Here is a 23,072-nt window from a genome sequence, read left to right on the forward strand (position 1 = left end):
CTTGTTATAATTGTAAGGAAGCAATGAGTGTGATTTTCATGATTGACATTAAGAACCAAAACTCTCCTTGATCTGAGCTTACATCAGCTTCATGAAATGGCAAAAAAGACAGAAGAGAGAATAGCCAAATTAAAAACTACTTGTTTTGCTTGTTTCAGGTACAGAGGGCAAGCTGAGAATGGATATCCTTTCCCTTGATCTGGACAACTGAAATCTCACTCGGATGTTGACTGAATGTCATGGGGGCACTAGAAACTGGTGAAAGAGTTCAACCTTTTCAGCATTTCATGAGCCATAGAATCTCTTTCTAACATCAATTCAGTGAGATCTGAGGAATTAGCAAAATGATTGAGAGGTCCACTGAGCAAATCATTGAATAAAAACCAAAAGAACTGCGGATGTCGTATATCAGAAGCAAAAATAGAAATTGCTGGAAAAGCTCAGCCCCTCTGGTAGCATCTGTGGAGAGAAATCAGAGTTAACATTTCAGGTCGAGTGATCCTTTCTCAGAACACAGGAAGGGTCACGCAACCTGAAACCTCAACTCTGGTTTTCTCCCCACAGAACTTCCATTGAGTTTGGACCATCCACGCATGATTAGATATAGACAGAAGCTCCCCCGCAGGAAAACCCTCAGTGTTCAAGACAAGGTGTAAGCCCTTCGCACTAACTGGACAATTCCTACTGGAGAATGGTTCAGGTTGGCACTGAACAGGCAAAACTAGAGGTTATTGAGAAGATAATGACAGTGACCTCTGTGGACTCAATGATAGATCTTTAAATATAAAGCTTCCACAAACACATACATTCCACTTCAGTTAATATGGTTAATATACAGCATCTTAAGATGACAACATGGTGATAAATGACATTCGGCTCTGAAGTCATTTTTTTTTCCATGAAAAAGGATGTTTTAAAATAAGAAACAGGTAAAAAGCCTTACATTCACATGTGAGAAATCAGTAAGTAGAGTAACAATGTGCAATCTACTACAACAACTTTAGTTATATAGCACTTTTAACATCATAAAACATCACAAAGTACAAAATATGACAGAGACAGAGCCAAGAAATAAGATCTTAGGTTAGATAACAATAATTTCATTGGAGAGGTCAGTTTTAAAGGGAAGTTTGAGAAATGGAAATATGTTGAAAAGGATTTCTGGAGCTTGTGATCTCATTAATGAAAGGCACAGTTACCAATGGTGGAACCACTGAAGTCCAAGATGGTCAAGAGGTCAGAATTAGATGAGTCTCAATATCTCAAAAATCGAAACATTTCCTGACTAGGAGCCAGTGTAGGTGATAAGTGAATGGGACTTGGTGCATGTTAAAACAGAGGCAGTAGAGTTCTGGATGACCTCAAGTTTAGAATGGATGGAATGTGGGAGACTAGTCAGGAATATGTTGGAATAATTAAGTCTAGAAGTAAGGAAGGCATGAATGAGAGTTTCAACAGCAGATGAGCTGTGACAAAATTGGGTAATGTTATGAAGGTGGATTTGATTTAATCTCAGCTTATTGGGAAGAAGCTAAAAATATTCTAACCGTAACTGCCCCCAGCTACTGTAGAATGGGGCTTATAAGAATGATAGGCGAAAGTGAGGACTGCAGATGCTGGAGATTAAAGTCGAGAGTGTGGTGCTGGAAAAGCACAGCAAGTCAGGCAGCGTCTGAGGAGGCGGAAAATTGACGTTTCGGGCAAAAGCCCTTCATCAGGAATGAGGCTGGGAGCTTTGGGAGTGGAGAGATAAATGGGAAGGGTTGCTACTCACAGTTACATTCCCACCAGCCCCACCCCTTCCCATTTATCTCTCCACCCCTGAGGCTCCCAGCCTCATTCTTAATGAAGGGCGTTTGCCTGAAACATCGATTTTCCTGCTCCTCGGATGTGCCTGACCTGCTGTGCTTTTCCAGCACCATACTCTTGACTTATAAGAATGATGTTGGGGCTTGGGTTTCCTTGATTTAAGTCAACCCCAATTTTGACTAGCATTCAAAAAAGGTTGCCTTTATTAAGGGGACACTGCTTTTCTAGATCACACATGTGGAAACATAGCTGGATGTCACTATGTGGAATCCACTCCATATCAAGTATTGAGAGAGTATGGGGACGTGGGGGTAACTGGAGAATCTGGATGCCCTCCTGACTGGATGTAAAGGATCAGTAACTGGAGGCTGTTAGATTGGGCCTGAAAATGAGCTGAGTGCAGTCAATTGGATCTAATGTTGGTACTGAATACAAATGTATTGGAGTACCTCCACCAAATGGAGCCCATATCACTCGCCTAATGGCTTTCACCCAATCCTCCATGTCATTCTGGGAGTTGGCCATAAGAAGAAATGCTTCATGATTGACAGCCATCCGGTCCCGGTCCCGGTCCCCAGCACCCCCTAGAACAGAAACAAAGGAGAATCAACAATTTGAGTTGTCGCGACTCTGACTGCATTCCTCTAGAAGAAGTGATGATAACATGACAGATGCCTGATCAACCAGTGTCTAAAGGGCTGTTCCCAGGCTGGGAAATGGGGGGGTTGGGAAGACACTAGACTGAAGTTGAATCAATAAATGGTTGACTGAAAGGAAAGGTTGGGGGGGGAGGACATGTGAAGTGAATACAAAGAGGGTTCCCCACCTTCTGGACATCCTGGGCCTAAGGTACCATCAGTCATCTGTTGACCGGTTCTAACCAACAGAGAGGTGGTATTGGACCAGCATCCCTGATTTGACCAGAATACACAAGTCAGGACTTCCAATGGGTGCTTTGAGGTTGCAGTTAACAGGGAAAATAAAGAGTCTGTCTGGAGAAACAGTTAATGATCTAGAGCTTGGCTGGAAATAGCAACAAGGTATGAGACTAGGTCGGTGATTTTGCTTATTATTTGAGTGGTGCAGACAATAAATCACATTCGGTGCCAACACCTGGCAGCCTCAAGCCAAAAACAGTGGTAGGCCTACTCCCTGGGCCTCCTTTGGGGTGGTGCTCCCATAAGAAAAAGTTTCAGCATTTATTGGCAAAGTTCCTAACCTCTAAACCAGCGAGACTGTTTGAACTGCCAACAAGCTCTCCAAGCTCAGTTCTGACACGATCTCTGACTGCAGCATTTATGATTCAGAGAGTTGGTCAGAGTTCCTTTCAACAGCTGTAAAATAGAGCTCAAAAGGCTAAACTTAATGATTGCTCCCTGCATATTAGGATACTCTGATCATTTACTGGGCAATAGTACATTTTACATACCAGTTGATTACAATTGCATTGTCTTTTCCATGTTCTGATCCTAAGTCACTTTCTCCCAAACCTCCCGTCCAGCTGGATGCTAGCCTAAAGGACGCACACTTACCCATTACCCACTATAAATATCCCACTGCCATAGGCCTGCAGAATCTAGCAATGTTAGAGAATGAGACAGAACTCAGAAACCTGTTATACAGAATGTGGTTGCCTTGTAAATCAAATCAAAACATAGCGCACTCCGCTACTTAAGATATTTCATCTACTTTGGCAAAAACACAGACCAGAAGTCATTGCGTGGCTGCAGGGATACTGATTAGTCGCACAGACAACTTCAGTGAGTATTTACCCAGACAGACAATTTTAAATGGTGGCACAATTTGTTCATCGGATGATTTGTTAATGCCAAAGTTGAGAACGCAGACAATAAATTTGGAGACACGTTACCTCAGGCCTGAAACGTTTATTTAGCCCTCTTCGGCCTCCTCACAAGGTCACACGAGTCTGACAGGGCTTTTTTTTTCCGGAAAGGTCGTCACTGACAGTACAGTCACAGGTGAAACTGAATCTCTGTCACTCGGAAACAGCTCATGAAATTGCTGGGATAAATCGGGGTCATGAATCAGCAGCTGCACAAGTGCAGTCGCTGAATTCGATCCCATCAACATGTTTCTGCTTCCAAACAAAATGTTCAATACATTGACCAGTGCAATGTTTGAACATTCCGTTTTCCAATAGCCCAGACTCTGTGCTTACCTAGAGTCCAGGCAGAATACTTTGTTCTGTGCTCAAGGTATTAACAACAATTTGATGGCAGTCTAATATGTCCCAGGACAGGGACTGTGTCACTGTCAATCTTCACAGAATGGCCATTGAGAGGAGCCACCTTGCAGAACTTTGGCAAGAATCTATCTTGTAAACAATCAGACAAGATGGGATGATTAAGGGGTCACGTAGACCTATTGTAGTCAGAGGTGGAGAGATTAGCTCAGAGTTCTAGAGTCCACAGAAGGAACGGATATTGCATTTGAATATCTCCGGAAACTCAACATCAAAGGATAGGTGAATGTTGTAGAAGGGTTTTCCAAAATACAATCCTTTTGACAGAGATACTTAAATCACAGCTGTACACAGAGTTAGGAGCAAATGACTGCAAATGCTGGAATCTGTACTAAAAACAGAAAATGCTGGAAATCACACTGGGTCAGGCAGCATCCATGGGGAGAGAGAGCAAGGTAACTTTTGAGTCTAAATGACTTCATCAGAACCCTGGTTTCACCTGACGAAGGAGCAGCACTCCGCAAGCTTGTGATTTCAAATAAATCTATTGGATTATAATCTGGTGTCATGTGACTTCTGACTTTGTCCACCCCAGTCCAACACTGGCACCTCCACATCAAGTTAATGTAACGTGTGTTCCTATAGCACATACAGCAGGTATTAAAGGTCAAAAATTGTCCAGTTACAGAGAATAGATTTGCTGGATATTTATCGCAATGTCTGTTAGTGGGCCCTCACAGACTGCCAATTGTTTGCTCAACTGACCAAGAACTGTGATCACCCTTCAAAGATCGCCCAGCAGTCCCTGACAATGTAATGAGGTGCTGTATAAATATCACCTTTCTTCCTCCTTCATCCAAATGAATGAACAATTTTGCCCAGCAACTCACAGGAGTTCCATTCCTCAAAAACTCTGTAAATGGTGATTTTGACTCATCGAATCACAGGTCTACAGCATAGAAATAGTCCCTTCAGCCCATCAAGTCTGCACTGGTGGAACACAGATGGTGCCTCAGTGAGACAGTGGACAATTTCTACCCCAGGCAGTAAGTTTTTTTATTAAATAGACTTCTTTCTTCAATGCTCTGAATAAGTGAAGATTAGACTCAATGCAATGAATAGTGAGTTTACATTGAAAACGAAGTTGGAGACGTGGATGACACCTCTTGACAGTAGTTACATTTTCAACAGTGATGTTGTATTTCTCAAACTGGTATCTATGAAGCTGCTGATCATTTATCAGCACATCCCATTGGGAGTCACATATTTCCATAGACTCCAGAGGATGTTTCCCACGGTTTTGATGTACAAACCTGCTGTCTAGCTATATTCCCGCAGGGCTGTGATTGTTAGAACATAGAACATAGAAAAGTACAGCACAGAACAGGCCCGTTGGCCCATGATGTTGTGCCGAGGTTTAATCCTAATGTAAAATATAATAACTTAACCTACGCACCCCTCAACTCACTGCTATCCATGTGCATGTCCAGCAGTTGCTTAAATGCCCCTAATGACTCTGCTTCCACCACCACCGCTGGCAACACATTCCATGCATTCACAGCTCTCTGCGTAAAGAACCTACCTCTGATGTCTCCTTTATACCTTCCTCCGACTATCTTCAAACTATGACTTCTCATACCAGTCAATCCCGCCCTGGGAAAAGTGTCTGGCTATTGACTCTATCTATTCCTCTCATTATCTTGTATACCTTGATCAGGTGTCCTCTGTTCCTCCTTCTCTCCAGAGAGAAAAGTCCAAGCTTATTCAACCTTTCTTCATAAGGCAAGCCCTCCAGTCCAGGCAGCATCCTGGTAAACCTTCTTTGCACCCTCTCCAAAGCCTCTGTATCTTTCCTATAGTATGGCGACCAGAACTGAACACAATAGTGCAAGTGTGGTCTCACCAGGGACTTGTAGAGTTGTAGCAAAACCTCGCGGCTCTTAAACTCGATCCCCCTGTTAATGAAAGCCAAAACACCATATGCTTTCTTAACAACCCTATCCACTTGGGTGGCAACTTAGAGGGAACTTTGTACTTGCACACCCAGATACTGTTCCTCCACACTGCCAAGAATCCTATCTTTAATCCTATATTCAGCATTTGAGTTCGACCCTCCAAAATGCATCACTTCGCATTTATCCAGGTTGAACTCCATCTGCCGTTTCTCAGCCCACCTCTGCATCCTGTCTATGTCGCACTGCAGCCTGCAGTAGCCCTCAATACTATTGACAGCACCTCCAACCTTTGTGTCATCTGCAAATTTACTAACCCACCCCTCAATCTCCTCATCCAAGTCATTGGTAAAAACTACAAAGAGTAGAGGCCCAGGAACAGAGCCCTGCGGGACCCCACTCAACACTGACCTCCAGGCAGAATACTTTGTTCTGTGCTCAGGGTATTAACAACAATTTGATGGCAGTCTAATATGTCCCAGGACAGGGACTGCATCACTGTCAATCTTCACAGAATGGCCATTGAGAGGAACCACCTTGCAGAATTTTGGCAAGAATCTATTTTTTTTGTGGGCGGCACGGTGGCACAGTGGTTAGCACTGCTGCCTCACAGCACCTGAGACCCGGGTTCAATTCCCGACTCAGGTGACTGACTGTGTGTGGAGTTTGCACGTTCTCCCCGTGTCTGCGTGGGTTTCCTCTGGGTGCTCCGGTTTCCTCCCACAGTCCAAAGATGTGCGGGTCAGGTGAATTGGCCATGCTAAATTGCCCGTAGTGTTAGGTAGGGATAAATGTAGGGGTATGGGTGGGTTTCGCTTCGGCGGGTCGGTGTGGACTTGTTGGGCCGAAGGGCCTGTTTCCACACTGTAAGTCTAATCTAATCTAATCTAAACAATCAGACAAGATGTAGACCGATTATAGTCGGGGGTGGGGAGGTTAGCTCAGAGTTCCAGTCATTGAGTTGATGGTGACTGTCAATGGGGACAATTATTGTCGTTACTGGAGTTAATCAACACTGATGCTATTGGGACTTGCTTTCCAATTGAAACTTCAACATGGTCTAGTTATCGAATAAATTATAATGATGTATCGAATATCCTTCCTGGACAATGTATGATATCTCATGATAACCCAAAACTCACTACTCCACCTTGTAATGTGTTGCCCTGATTGTTGTTAAATGTTAATGCAATCCATTTTAAAGGCTTTTGTGACACAGTGACAGTGTCCCAGCTCTTGACCAGAAGGCCCAGCTTCAAGTTCCATGTGCCCCAGAGACATATCGTAATGTACCCAAACAGGCTAATTGAAAAAATAACTTATAAATTCCTGTGGCTAATCGGTGCATCTCTTGTTTACGTTAATGTCTCAAGTCTCCTTTGTGTTTTTGTTATGACTTTAATCAGAATGGGCTCAATTGGTTTTGAATTCTTGATTAGAGCAATATCCTGTTACCCAGTAATCTGGATAATAAAGCTATCAGCCTGAAATCTTTTTCTGTCCCCAGAGATGGCAGCCTCAGTTGCCAGGGATATCCACCATTTATACACTGGATAATATAATTGTCTTGTATCTCAGTGCATTCTGTGTTGTAATGGGATTTCCTGATTTGCGGTGAATCTAATATTCATTCTGTGCTGAATTTAGATATTTTCCTGTTTGGAAATGTTGTTACACATATCTCTGGAGCAAGTGGGACTTGAATCCAGGCATTCTAGCTCAGAGATAGGGACACTACCCACTCCATTACAAGCATACCGTGTGGCCGATTTAGACCATGGTACTTCACAGGTGAAGCTACCTGGGGAATTGTAATGGGAACAGACGTAGAAAGTGCTGAAAAGACTCAGAGGGGGTTTGGATTAAGGATGCTAAACATCTGAAGTGGAGTGAAGTGAAAATTATTTTCTGCATTGTTCTTGAGAAACTTGCCTACAAAACAATTAATGGACAGTTAATTGTGGAGTGGAAAATGATTACAATTTTAAAAACTGAATTCCTCGAACAGCTCCAACCAAACACTGACTCATTTAGGACATGTAAATTTTGTAACATTTAAGAAATAAAATTATGAATACTTTTCAATTGAGATGTATTTTCCTGTTAAGTTATTCCTTTAAAACACTCGAGACTTCAGAAGCTATCTGCAATGTGAACATTCTCTTCCTAACAAAGAGCAGAAAATGGTGGTCTGGGGAAACTATTTTCAGCTGCACCCCCAGAGTTTTACTTGCATCTTCCACATCAAATCACAGGCATCGCGATCCATCCAGTGGCAACCATGACGGTAAGGGGCACTATCGTTATTTTATTTTGATGGAGTTGCTAAACGTCATTAATAACAGCTATACAGCACCAAGTTGGACAAGAGCACACAATGATTCCACATGGTTGAGAATATAAGGGCATTTGGGTCAGGCATATGTCCCTGAGACACAACAATTCAATCCTTTTTTAATGGCTGAACATCCATCTACCTTCATTACCCAATCACTCCATCCGTTTGCTTCTTTGTTCATTGTCTCTTGAGGCTATATTTTAATACTCTCAATGTCAACGACATTTTCTTTATTTAATATTCCCAACTCTCTTACTCCTTGTCCTGCCCACACTGCTGTCACTTTGTCACCATCCTACCCACTGATGCTGGGCTGGACATTTACACCATGTAAGAAGATTTAGTTGAACACACAGGAAATGAGCGTGTATAGATCTAAAGTACAAAATATCATATGGGGCCATCAGTAGTAAGACTGTTCCCTTGTGTTGAATTAGTGCAGCTGTGTAGTTAGGAACACCAGTGCATTTTCTGTCAATTTGCCATGCCAACTGTATGAGTTATACTCAGCTTGTTAGTGTTGTCATCAAATTATAAGGCTTCTCTGCTTCTTGTTGTTGGGAAATGCAGGGCTACAGGGATGGGGTAGTCTGGGTGATACTATTCAGAGTCGATGGGCTGAAGGACCAGCCTCCACACTGTAGGGATTCTATGATCTTGGTGTGATTTGAAAATTGACTTCGGACAAATGCAATTACAACAGTGTATGAAATAGAACACGATAAATAGGAGTTGATAGACAATTAAATGGAGCTGATCTGATCGATTCCACTTTCCTCCTGCACCATCAATGGTGAAGGGAGTGAATATTGGAGAAGGTGAATGGGGCACCAATCAGAAAGACTGCTTTCCCTCAGAAGAGTCATATTAGACTTGAATTCTGTTTTCCTCTCCACAGACGTTACCAGACCCACTGGGTTTCTCTGGCACTTTGTTTTCTTTCAGATCTCCAGTATCTGTGGTACTTTGTCTCGCAAAGTAATAGGAAAGCTAAAAGAATCTGTTTGAAAAAGTTGCCTCTCCTCCAATAAATTGTGAACAACAGCCTGTCAAGACACTACACCATCTCAATATGCTTCAATGGGATCATCTCTCATTCTTCTGAGCTTAAACTGCCAGGCTGTCCTGACTACTTTATTCTTCTCTGTAACAATCTATCAAAGAGTATGGGGGTGAGTGGGGACAAGCTATTAAATTGGAAGATCAGCCATGAGCATAAGAAATGCTGGAGCAGGCTGGAAGGGCTGAATGGCCTACTCCAGTTTTCTGTATTTCTATGAATCTAACACAGACCATTGATGGGTTTTCTGAGCAGCACAACCCTAGCAATGCCATAGAAGATAGGTGAATAGAATTTAGATGTAGATCAGCTACGATGGAACTTGAATGACGGAATGGGAGCCAGGGGCTGAATGGCCTTTCTCCAGCTCCCAAGCCCACTTCAAATGTTCAAGCACTGGTATTTAAACAATCTGAAATTAAAGAAGCTGAGGGGAATGAGTATAGATGAAGAAGCCCAGTTCTGGTCTCCTTGCCATAGGAAGGATATTATTAAGCTGGAGAGGGTTCAGAAGAGATTTAACAGGATGTTGCCAGGTATGGAAGGTTTGAGGGATAAACAAAGGCTGGATGGTCTGGGACTTTTCTCAGTGGAGTGTAGAAGGTTGGGAAATGACCTTAGAACATAGAACATAGAAAAATACAGCACAGTACAGGCCCTTTGGCCCTCGATGTTCCGCCGACCCAAGCCCACCTAACCTACACTAGCCCACTATCCTACATATGCCTATCCAATGCCCGTTTAAATGCCCATAAAGAGGGAGAGTCCACCACTGCTACTGGCAGGGCATTCCATGAACTCACGACTCGCTGAGTAAAGAATCTACCCCTAACATCTGTCCTATACCTACCTCCCCTTAATTTAAAGCTATGCCCCCTCGTAGAGGTTTATAAAATTGAGGGGTATAGATCGGTTCAATGATGGGAATTAGGGCAATGGTGGGACCACTTCTGGAGTACTGTGTGCAGTATTTATGAAAGGGCATGAATGAGTTAGAGGTAGCTGAGAGGGTTAACTCTGGGTTCTGAGAAAGAGTCACTGGATCCGAAAGAGTGACTCTGATTTCTGTCCATAGATGCTGCTAGACCTGCTGAGATTTTCCAGCGATTTCTGTTTTTTATCTCAGCGTCCACAGTTCTTTTGGTTTTTATTTAAGTTTGTGTGGGATCTTGGCAGGGTAGATGTGAAGAGGAGGTTCCTCTTTGGGAGAATCAACAACCAGGAGTTGCTGTATAAAAATTTAAACAGAGGGATCAGGCGAAATATATTCACTGATGGTCCTGAGTTTTTGAAGGTTTTCCTGTAAAGGTGGTTGAAGCTGAGTCCTTAAATATTCTGAAGGCTGGGGTAGATGGACTTTTGGTAAGCAAGGAGGTGAAAGGTTATTAGGGGTAATTAGGGATGTTGATCTGAGGATGCCATATCAGGCAGAATCAATGGACTGAACAATCTCTTTCATGTGTGTGTATGTTCCTGGACGGTGTCAAATTCTGGAGTGGAGTTGGAGCTGCTGTCATCCAGGGAAATGGAGAGCATTCCTTCACACTCCAGTCTTGTGCCCTGTAGATGGTGGGAATTTTTGACGAGTGAAGTTAATTGCTCATCTCTGTAAGTACGCATCTTTGATTGTTTACCATTCTCACTCTGGAGGTCTTTGGCACAGTGGTAATGTCCAAGCCTCTTAGCCAGATATATTTTGGAGAGCTAATTACTTCAGAATTCACAGTGTCTGACCCAATCACAGTATTCATATTCATATTGTAGGTCCAGTTCAGTATCTGGCCAATGGTCAGAATATTGATAGTTGGGGATTCAACGATGGCAATGCCGTTGAATATTAAAGGAGATGGTTCAAAAGTCTCTTACTGGAGGTGGTCATTAGATGACACTTGTGTGGTATGAATAATATAAGCTACCTATCAGCCCAGGGTAGTGACGTGCTTCACTTGTCCATTGCTCGAGACATTCTTTCTAACAGTTGTCAGCTATTGGCAGAAGAGCAGGACTGGACACAGGTCAGGCAGCCAAAGGGGATGTGTGCGTAAACCATGCAGTTTTGGACCATCCCTCTTCTCCCACCCCACCATTATCCCTCCTGCGGTTATACTGTTATTCAAATTTAATTCAAAATTAATCTTTGGTTATTTTCTGCATCATCTTTTCAGGATACAAAGAGAATAAATGCAACTTGAAAGTAACAACGAAGGGTGTAGACTACATAGTTACTCTTGGTGAAGGAGCCTGACGAATCCTTGTTCAAGTTGGTCACCTCTAACCTCGGCGTGGAATAAAATGGGGAGAAACGTACAACGGAGAAAGTGAGGACTGCAGATGCTGGAGATCAGAGTCAAAAAGTGTGGCGCTGGATAAGCACAGCAGGTCAGGCAGCATCCGAGGAGCTGGAGATACGACGTTTTGGACATGAGCCCTAATGAAGTCCTGCTTCTCAGGTGCCGCCTGACCTGCTGTGCTTTTCCAGAAATGTGAAATGGGCAGGCAATGTCTCATTGCAACTTCCTTATAGTGTGGCACCAAGTCAAAACAAGTTCCACAAAATTGTGAACAGAATTGAAATGTATTCAGCCCTCTCCCAGTCATGGCCTTTTAGAGTCCAGCTCCAGAAATGGTATTCACCATTCCATAGAAGTCATGCTCAGGGGCGGTTTTATAGAGAAAACACCAGCATGGTGATGCGATCTAAGATGGAGCTGCGTTAAATCTAAAATGTGTCAAGAGAGATTATTTTCACCCCTTATTACTCGTGTTTTTCTGTTGACATGAGTAATATGACAGAATCTACACAAAGCCCACTCAGGAATGTGGCTACTGTAGTGTCTGAGGGTTTCTGTGCCTGACTCCACATGAACAACATCTAACTTCTGCCTGAAACACTCAGCAATAACTGATTTTGTTTTACTGCCTTCATGTTAGACTGTGCGGACACATAACACTGTGGATACTGGAAAGCTGACACATAGACAGAGAGTTCTGAAACCATTCAACACCATCTGTGGAGACAGAACTGTGTTAACATTTCAGGATGATGACCTTCCAGACTGCGTGTTCTCTTTTCTATTAATGGATTTTACTGAACTGGCACCAGCATCCATGTTTACCTATTCTGCTCCTGAGGTTAGATACGGGGTGTTCCTTAAATTACAGCCTCTGGTGACAGACTGGTGCCCAGCAAATGAATTGCAGAAAGAAATAATCAGCACATGCTCCAATCCTTTTTTATTTAGAATCCCTACAGTGTGGAAGCAGGCTATTCGGCCACACCAACCCTCCGAACAGTATCTCACCCAGACCCTACCTTATCCCGAATAACCCTACATTTCCCATGGCTAATCCACCTAGCTGCATATCCCTGAAGACTCTTAGTAATTTATCCTGGACAATCCATCCTAACCTGCACATTGTTGGACTGTGGGAGGAAACCACAGCACGTGGAGGAAACCCACGCAGACACGGGGAGCATATGCAAACTCCACACAGACAGTCGCCCAAGGCTGGAATCGAACCTGCGTCCCTGGCGCTGTGGGGCAGCAGTGCTGATCACGGAGCTACCATGCCACCCCAATCTCTCTCACATCACTGGACATGGGCAAGAAATAAAGAATTCTCACTTCAAGAGACTAGTTTTGTATTTTCAATGAGACTCTTGATCTCGATCCAGAATTTGCCCCTTAGTTGCTTTTCCTTCCTTCTGAGAGGCAACTCCCTCTGTGCTTACAGGTGGCGTAACTGGAGCACAACACACATGAATTACAGGAGTAAATTCCTGACCAACCAGCTTCTCCTATCTTTGGGAGTTGGAAGGATAGGACAATTTCGTTTGTCACATGGTTTTCCGAATCTGATCCTTCGTATTGTGGCAGAGATCGCATTTATACATTCAGTGACATCTGCAGAGGTCATGAATGAATTAGAACCTTGTGTCATGAGAAAAGGGTTACTTCCTACTAATAGAAAAGGGATATATATATATATATATATATAATATGTCTAATCAGCAAGCTATGTTTCCAGTCATTTCTGAATGAACTGTGCAGGATGAATCAGAGCTCTGACTAATAGTGCCTGCCAACCAACATTCCCACTTACCGGTCTGCTTTAACCCAGTGTTTAACTTATTAAAGGATGACATGGGGAGGGGTGAGAATTAAAAGCGGACCATTTTTGGCAAGACAACATAGCATGAAAGCACCAAAAGGATGTGTTCACGACACAAGATTTATATTACCTTTGTGGCGCTCGAGAGCTAAACAGCAACAGTTTGCCAAAAGCATTTTTTTGCAGATGGTGCCAGCTTTAAACGCTTTGATACATGTTTGGTTTGGTTTCAGTCATTTAGTTGTTTGAAGCTCATTATTGGGATTAGGCTCTTGTGAATTAAATATATAACGTTGGGACTTTTTCTTCCCCAATAATTAAATCCATAATTGAATTTTCTTTCATGTGTACAGGAGAGATTTGATTAAATATTTTAAAAGAACAATCATCTTCTTACCTTTCTGTTCAGGTTCATTTTTGAACTTATGTCCTTGTTTTTCATTTTAATTATAAATTTTGTGACCCTAGTTTACTTGTGCATATTAAATAAAATATACAAAGGGTTAGTGGTAGTCAATACTCCTAAGAACCAGTCCTGAGATTGACCACTTGAAGCTAAGCTTGAAGTCTCTTCCACATTGGAAGGGTAGAAAGCCTCTTTTGATTATCTTCTAGTTCCAGGTTTTCAATGAAATAACTCCACACAGACCGGTATCCTGTCACAAAGTCACCCTTTATTTACACGTGCTCAGAAAATGGGCTCTGACCAGCCAGCTCAGAGCCAGTCCCTAGAATGAGTAGACTCTCTGAATCTCCTGTGTTTATCTGTCAGCCAGGTCTCCCTGATTGTCCCAGGTTAACAACCCCAAATAAGGATCCCATAGTCAATGGTTCTTATCAGTACACTCAGCAAACCTTAATGTGACTATTAAAAGTTTAAGGATGGTACTCAAACTCTTACGCTACATTTCGGTAATGAGTAAAGTCCCATGATCCAATTGAAACTATCAGTTTTAATTCCATAGTGAATTCTATGTGTGTTTATTGATAATTGATGGAACTATCTGGAAGGACAAACAGGTTGGGACCAACTCCTATAAAAAGGACAACACTGAGAGGTGACCTAATGGGCTTTTTAATGTAATGGTAGGGTTTCATGGGGTAGAGTCAAAGACTCATAGAGATGTACAGCATGGAAACAGAGCCTTTGGTATAACTCATCCATGCTAACCAGATATCCTAAATCCTGCCAGCAGTTGGCCCTTATCCCTCTAAACCCTTCCTATTCATGTACCCATCCAGATGTTATAATTGTACCAATCTCCAGCATTTCCTTTGGCAGCTCAAACATACATACACCACCCTCTGTGAACAAATTGCCCCTTAGGTCTCTTTTAAATCTTTCCTCTCGCACCTTAAATATATGCCTTCTAGTTTGGATTTCCCTATCCTGAGGAAAAGACCTTAGTTATTTACCCTATCCATGCCCCTCATGATTTTATAAACCTCTATAAGGTCACCCCTCAGCCTCCAATGCTCCAGGGAAAATAGCTCCAGCCTATTCCACCTCTCCATGTAGCTCAGACCTTCCAACCCTGACAACATCCTTGTAAATCTTTTCTGAACCTTTCACGTTTCACAATGGTAAATGTGGAGATGTTTCCATTTTTGGAAGAAGTCAAAACTAGGGGTCATCAGTACAAAGTGGTCATGAACAAATCCATTGAATAATTTAGGAACAACTTTATGCAGAGAATTGTGAGGATGTTGTATGCCCCAGCACATGGTAAAGGTGAATAACATAAATATTTTATTTTGGGAACTGCGGAAAAGTACGCAAAGGAGAAAGGAATTGAAGGATATGCAGTATGTAAGGCACAGATTTGTTGGACAGCATGGTCTGTTTTTGTGCAGTGTGCTTACCCTATGTAACTAGGTCTGGAGCTTAACAATTCTAGGTGGTGTTCACTACTGACTCCATAAGTGAGTATCTGTGACCGAGACATTACACAGTACTGACGGTGTAGGTAATCTGTTTCAGAGTACAAGAACAAAATTCTACAGATGCTGGAATACTGTAATAATGACAAGGAAGCTATATAGGCCAGGGTATAACTATGATTAGATTAGATTCTCTGCAGTATGGAAACAAGCCTTTCAGCCCAACAGGTCCACACCGTCCCTCCGAAGAGTAACCCACCCAGACCCATTCCCCGACCCTATATTTACCCCTGACTAATGCACCTAACACTGTGGGCAATTTAGCATGGCCAATTCACCTGACCTGCACATCTTTGGATTGTGGGAGGAAACCGGAGCACCCGGGCGAAACCCCTGCTGACGCAGTGGGTGACACAGTGGCTTAGTGGTTAGTCCTGGGTTCGATTCCCGCCTGTCTGTGTGGAGTTTGCACATTCTCCCTGTGCCTGCGTGGGTTTCCTCTGGTTTCCTCCCACAATCCAAAGATGTGCAGGTCGGGTGAATTGGCCATGCTAAATTGCCCACAGTGTTAGGTGCGTTAGTCAGAGAGAAATATAGGGTAGGGGAATGGGTTTGGGTGGGTTTCTCTTCAGAGGGGCGGTCTGGATTGTCAGGCCTGTTTCCACACTGTAGAGAGTCTAATCTAATCCAGACATGGGGAGAAAGTGCAAACTCCAAACAGACAGTTGCCCGAGGCTGGGATTGAACCCATGTCCCTGGTGCTGTGAGGCAGCAGTGCTAACCACTGAGCCACATGCCACCCATTTTTCTTTCAAAATGATAAATGCAGAAAAAGCTAATTGAAATCTGTATTGAGGTTATGTGTGGGGGAAAGATATATAGTTATCTGTGAAGAACTCTGACCTGAGATACATTTAACTTTACCTCTGAGAAACAATAACACTTTAGTACTTTAGCAGACATGCTTATTGAGATAAGTTTCTCTGCATCGTATAACATGGAAAGCCAGGTGGTGCAGTCAAACACTGAGTCTTACTTTCTGTCCATCAAAGTAGTGTCTGGTATTGGGGAAGAAATAAACTCTCACTGTATCATTAGTTGTGCTGCTATGCAGCATGCCTGGTCAGTTCAGAGCCAGCCACATGGAGTCAGATGGAGTTGTGGATTATCCCAGGGTATTACCAGGTTTCACTCTAAGTAAGGGAAGTGTCCTCCCACCCAAAGTGAAATCATCTGCATTTTTACAATTTGGCAGATTGACACACTGCCACTTTTATTTCTGGCTTCCATTCTAATCTCAATTCAAATTCTGGGAACTGCCACAGTGGGGTTTGAACTTTCTCTTTCCATCTGTAGCATGCTTGCCTCTTGAGTCACAAGGTTTTGGATGCCTGTCCCAATCCAGAGTACGACGGCCAAGGCTGACATCCCCACTGCAGCAGCGAGGGAGTGCTGCATTGGTGAAGGTGCCATGCTCAAGTGGATGTGAATAGATTCTGTTTGGAGGAAGAACAGCCAGGTTTTACTCTGTAGGGGTTCAATGAATAAAATATCCAGCCCCAATGTGGAAACAGGCCATTTGGCGCAAGTCCACACCGACCATCCGAAGAGTAACCCACCCAGACCCATCCCTCTACCCTATTACTTTACATTTCCCCTGACTAATGCACCTAACCTATACATCCTTGAACTGATGAGCAATTTAGCACGGCCAATTCACCCTAACCTGCACATCTTTGGATTGTGGGAAGAAACCGGAGCACCCGGAGACACGGGGAGAATGTGCAAACTCCACACAAACAGTTGCCCGAGGCCTGAATCAAACCCAGGTGCCTGGCGCTGTGAGGCAGCAGTGCTAACCACTGAGGCATCATACTGCTTCCAAAAGGAAGTGAGAATCTGGGAACAAAATGCTACAGAAAATTCTCTCGGGAGAACAATTTTCCTTTGCCTTCATGATCTGACTCATTACTGTGTGGACTTTTTAATGGCTGGGGGGACCTGCTGTGTAAAATGCACAAAATCTCTTTAGATTAGATTACTTACAGCGTGGAAACAGGCCCTTCGGCCCAACAAGTCCACACCGACCTGCCGAAGCGCAACCCACCCATTCCCCTACATTTACCCCTTTTACCTAACACTACAGGCAATTTAGCATGGCCAATTCACCTAACCTGCACACCTTTGGACTGTGGGAGGAAACCGGAGCACCCGGAGGAAACTCACGCAGACACTGGGAGAATGTGCAAACTCCACACAGAGTTTGGAGGCGGGAATTGAACCCGGATCTCTAGCGCTGTGAGGCAGCAGTGCTAACCACTGTGCTGCCTGGTTCTCTGAGGTTCTCCATGATGAGGGCTTCCAGGCACCATGTTTGTGGTGTTGTAGCCTTATAAAAACATGTCCCCTTCAAGAGGTCATGACCATTGGGGGAAGACTACTGAGTGGGTCACTATTATTTTGACCGCCAAGATCCCCTCCATGTGTGTTTTAACTCTTTGAATAGCATCAGTAGATGCCGTACCCTAACATAGAAATGCTTTTAATGCAGAGAATCATCGTAGAAATCTGTCCGACGCTAAGTTGACTCTTCCATTGTGTAATTGTTATCAAATTTTATAACTGTCCAAAGTGACTCACAGGTATCCTCTGCTATCCAAAAGTAGAGCATTCCTATGAAACCTTTCATAAGCTGAAATAGCGATAAGTGAAGAAGCATTAATCTAACTGGGAAAAATTTCGCCTTTTCTTATGAGAGTGAAAATCTTTGTTGGATTTCTTTTGGTCAGTGAAAACAGGTACTAGGTCTTTCGTAAAAATGAAATGGCGTAAAGCGAACTTTCCAGAAGCAGGGGATAGCTGTAATGCTTTAAAAAAAAGTTTCTTTTAAATTCCTGCTGTCATGGTTTGTACAGTGATTTAAAATTGACGAGTATTTCTGGTTGTTGACAATAAAACCCCTGCTCTTTAAAGTTGAAAGCAATCTCGGCACCAGCTCCCCTCTGTGTGTGTGCTCTGCTTTAAGATGGAAATCGAACACCATCTGTTAGTTTCAGGCATGCTACTGTTTTGGCAGCTGTGACAATTATGAATGCTTGACTGAGTTTCAAAAGCTTTAATGGTTTCAGCTACAATAACAGATTTTCCCTTTGATGAGGCTTCTTGTTTGTCTGCATGCTTCCTGTGATTAGTCTTTTTCTCCCTAGTGTTTGTTGTGTTGAAATTCAGTGTTCTATTAGATTTTTAGAAGTTTAGCTTCTTCAAAAAATTTTAAAATACTCCCCAATGCTATTGCCTGTCTCTTGAAAACTGTACCTAGTGGATGCAGGTGAATCATTTATGGATGTAGCGTGGGAGATCTATGAGGCACGGAGGAGGATGTTTTAGGGATGCGGGCTGCATTATGAGGGCCTATAAATCACATTGGGAGCTGGACTGCTGTGGTGAAGAGCCTGAACCAACCTGCCTCTGTACTCACGTTCCACACACACCCTATTCCTACGTGAAAGGTCAAATATTCTGGGTCAGGTCATACATGGGTCGGGTGTGTATTTCAAGAGGCACAGCATGTGTTTTCCTCATAAAAATCCAGGCCTTGATCTCCTGGTCAATAATATCTCAATAAACACTGCACAAACATAATTCCTGGTTAGGATTCTGTGACTGTATTGGGGCCCTTATTAGTTACAAATTGACTGCCTTCTTTCCAACATTAAATGATGGCTGCACTACAGAAAGAAATCCATTGTCTTTAGAGTGCTTTGAGATGTTGTAAAAAGCACCTTATAGTAGTCATAGAGATCAACAGCACGGAAACAGACCCTTCAGTCCAACCTGTCCGTGTCAACCAGATATCTCAACCCAATCGAGTCCCACCTGCCAGCACCTGGCCCATATCCCTCCAAACCCTTCCTATTCATATACCCTGTGGTGTCAGTTTCTTTCTCTGTCTCTCTCTCTCTCCTGCAATGACCACACCATGTGCTTTCTTCTCCCTTTTAAAACTGCTGTTGTTTTGACTTTTTTTTTCCCAAGGTTCCAAAACAATGCAACAGCATATAAAACAGTAATTGCTGCTCCTGGAATTAATAGCAAGCCTTCTTTTTTCTAATGTTGCCTCTTGAAGACACTCAAGGGAATTGTATGAAATTCTGACAGCTCTTGCCCAGGAAGGACAAAGTCAGTGGAAGGGACATTGGGCAATTGCCCAATCAGTGACTTCTGAGAAGGTAAAACGGAGTTGAATCCGTTATGCAAATTGCAGCACTGCAGAGAAATAGACTTAATGTCTCTGAAATTATGGTGGTATTTGAATCTGAAGACAGGGTGTGTCTCCAGAGGCCTCGGTAGATGTAGAGGCAGGATATCGCTTTCCACAGCTCAATGCGAGCTTACAGATGCAGCTCTGCTGTTGATCTCTCGCAGTCTGAGGCAATTATGTTTCTGTACAAAGTGGATTCTTGATGATGATCGCTGTGGACATATGAGTGTCGTGGGCTATGAGGTGCCTCTTAGGAAGACCTTTAGACTATGTTGGGGCCTACTGCAGTGATTTGTTGCAGATATTCAGGGACAATAAGCCACGGCCATTACCAGGTCTGGAGGGTCACTCTTATGGGGAGAGGGGGGTTCTGGGTTGGGCCTAATTAGAATTTAAAATGGGAAGTGACCTCATTGAAATATATGAGATTCAAAGGGGGCTGGGTAGGGTAGCTATGGAGAGGCTGTTTCCCCCTTCATGGCAGAAACTAGAACCGGGCAGCATACTCTCAGGGAACATGCATTTAAGACCGAGATGAAGAGCAATGTCTTCTCTCAAAGGGGAGTGAATTGGTGGAATTCTTTCCCACAGTGGGTAGTTGAGGCTGGGTCATTAAGTGCATCTAAGACTGAGAAAGTGGGATTTTGAATCAGTAAGGGAATTGAGGGTGATGGGGAAAAGTCAGGCAAGTGGAGTTGGGGATGATCAGATCAGCCATGACCTCTCTGAATGGCAGAGCAGATCTGATGGGCTGAATGGCCAACTTCTGCCCCCAAGGCTTACAATTGAAAGCAGCCAGTAGGAATCTGGTCTCCTTTTCCAGTGAGTTTCAAACACAAGCCTCAAATTTTCAGAGCAGTGACAGAGGTTAGGTCTCCCTTTCACTGCCTGGGGGCACCACCGCTTCGAGAGCAATGGTTCCATCATGCACTGCATTTGGTGCGCTTCATATTTAATATCGCTTGGTCGGTTTTATAGGTGTCGCTAATCGATTCACCCAGATGTCCCCAAGTGTGGCTCAACAAATGCATTGAATGTCAACAATCATTCCCCCCACCGCACACTAGTCACCCCAGAGAGCCCAATGGTATGCTGATCATCTAAATTTGGGCTACTGAGCACAAATTAACGCAAGCCCGATCCGTGAGCCAGAACACTGCATCAGAATCAACAGGAGGATTACACCTCATTCTAACCCTCCAACCACACAAACAATGTACATTTAAAACATTCCCAAACACTTCACAGGTGACCAATCAGACAGTAATCCAATGGCAGCACGGAAACAAGTGACAGTCAAAAAAGTAGGATTTAAAGGTTTGGAGAGGAGAAAGGTTGAAAGGTTTAGGGACAACATTCCAGAGGTTTCAGGCCTAATTAAAAGGCTTGAAACAATTGAAGCCATTGCACCAAAGATGGGGAGGGGGGGAGGGGTGAATGAAATCTGGACAAATGCAAAAGGCCTGAAATGGAGGAACATAGAGGTCTCTGAGGGTTGATCGGCTTGAGGAGGTTACAGAGGCGGGGAGGGATTTGAAAATGGGCATGAGAATTTCTTTTAAGTCAAGATATTGCCAGGCTGGGAGTCAAAATAGGTCAATGGAAGGTGGGTGAATAGAACTCGGTAGAAGCAATGGGTAATCTCAACTGGCCCAGACAGTGACGCCCTCATCCCGTGAATGAATTAAAAACAAAGGTAGGGTGTCACACAAGGAGGAGAGGGGTAATATGATAACAGTCACCTAGGCACGAGTTCTCCTCAAATATCCTCTCACAGTTAAAATACCATTGTATTTCTAATCCACGGGACTCAATGTAGCAGGGATAATAATTGAAAGAAGTCTTCAGTCACACAAGATCAGCTTTTGACCACACTGGTTGCCTCAGTAATGAAAAATGTGGCTTATTCTGAAACAGCGGCCAGGAAAATACAGAGTTGGACAACTTTGAGGATAGATTTATGAGGCAGGAGCCAGGAATGAGCATTTTAGTCTTGTCAATATTTAACGGGGAGGACATTTTACTGGGTGCTGGCCATGCACTGAGGAGGGGGGTCATGGTGAGAGGGAGCTGAATGAGGACATAACCTTCCATGCTGGAACTTTTCAACTTTGAAAGCACGCACGTCATTTCCTTGAACCAGACAGAGAAAGAAAATTCTTCTGCTTTCTGATAGATTTTTCAGAGCAGAAACGGAGAACTGTAGCAAAAGCCATGTAACCATCCAGGAATAATATGCAAACATCCACAGATTGTGAAGCCTGCCAATGGAAAGGCCAACTCCTGCCCTCAAACAGTTCAACACAAGCTTCACAATGCCATTGACATTTGGCATCAATGTAGCGTTTCTTTTTCCAAACGATGATTCGCCATCTAATAACAGCAAACAAAATTTAAAAGGGCACCTTCAAAAGCAAGGGCTTACCTCCATTCAGTCCTATTCTCTTTTTTATGTATTTGCCAGAGAAGAAAGGCATTTTTTCCAGATGTCTGCAGCACAGCAGATTCTCTCTCTCTCTCTCTCTCTCTCTCTATTTCCTGCTGAAGTGAAGTAGTGCGGCTCTGAGATGGAACGAGCAGCCCAGAGGAAGAGCTACTCTCTCGACTTGTTGGAGGTGATGCCAGATAAAGAAAGGAGCGCTTCCCAGTGGGGTGTGAGGCAGAGCAGTTTGCGAGCTGGCTGTCTGCTCAGCTGCAGCTCCTGCTCCTTTTCAAAGCGAGGGACTCCACGGGGAAAACGTCCCGACGGTTCCCGTGCAGGGACTGAAGACTGCGAGCACACACACTGCACTTCTCTGATTACTCACCGTCTGTGCTATCGGGCAATGTGTGGGTCACATACCAGACATCAGACCCCACCAGTCACAAGCTCCCACACTCATTCCCCCCCCACCCCCCACCCCACACCACATTCATCTTCAGCCAGACACACACACACAAAAAAAATTAATATGCGGTTTCCTATTGCAAAGAAAAACCGTTCAAAAGTCCACGAGGGTTGTGGAAGGAAAGGGTGAGGAATCGCAGACAGTGGACTTGACTTTAACTCATTCAAAACCAATCGGCTCCCACAGGAAAATTAGGCCTCCTGCTTTTGCTATTTGTGATTTATTATTCCTACTACATACAGTCCTGTTGATTAGAAATACAATGGTATTTTAAACGTAAGGGGATATTTGAGGAGAACGCATGCCTAGGCAAATCTGCTTGTGACTGTTATCGTATTACCCCTCTCCTCCTTGTGTGATACCTTACCTTTGTTTTTAATTCATTCATGGGATGAGGGGATCACCGAACAGGCCAGGATCTACTGCCCGTCCCTAATTGCCCAGTGGGTGGTTAAGAGTCAACGACATCACTGTGGATCTGGAGTCACATGTTGGCCAGACCAGACAAGGATGGTAGTTTCCTTTGAACCAGTCAGGATTTTGCCATTGACCATCGGCAATCGTTTC

General features: G+C 43.6%; 1 protein-coding gene across 3 annotated transcripts in view; it reads right to left on the reverse strand.

Moving 5' to 3' along the window:
• LOC132834916 (rho GTPase-activating protein 22-like) overlaps window positions 1-23,072 on the reverse strand; it is a 411,982-nt gene that overhangs the window by 74,694 nt on the left and 314,216 nt on the right. For 2 of the 3 annotated variants that reach the window (XM_060854044.1, XM_060854045.1), the window contains one exon: window positions 2,259-2,393. In XM_060854044.1, the coding sequence (XP_060710027.1) occupies window positions 2,259-2,393 (135 nt within the window). Of the gene's footprint in view, window positions 1-2,258; window positions 2,394-22,042; window positions 22,359-23,072 lie in introns of those variants that run through there. The other variant, XM_060854047.1, reaches the window with a different exon arrangement.

This window comes from Hemiscyllium ocellatum, chromosome 43 (assembly GCF_020745735.1).
Source record: "Hemiscyllium ocellatum isolate sHemOce1 chromosome 43, sHemOce1.pat.X.cur, whole genome shotgun sequence".
Classification (NCBI taxonomy): Eukaryota; Metazoa; Chordata; class Chondrichthyes; order Orectolobiformes; family Hemiscylliidae; genus Hemiscyllium; species Hemiscyllium ocellatum.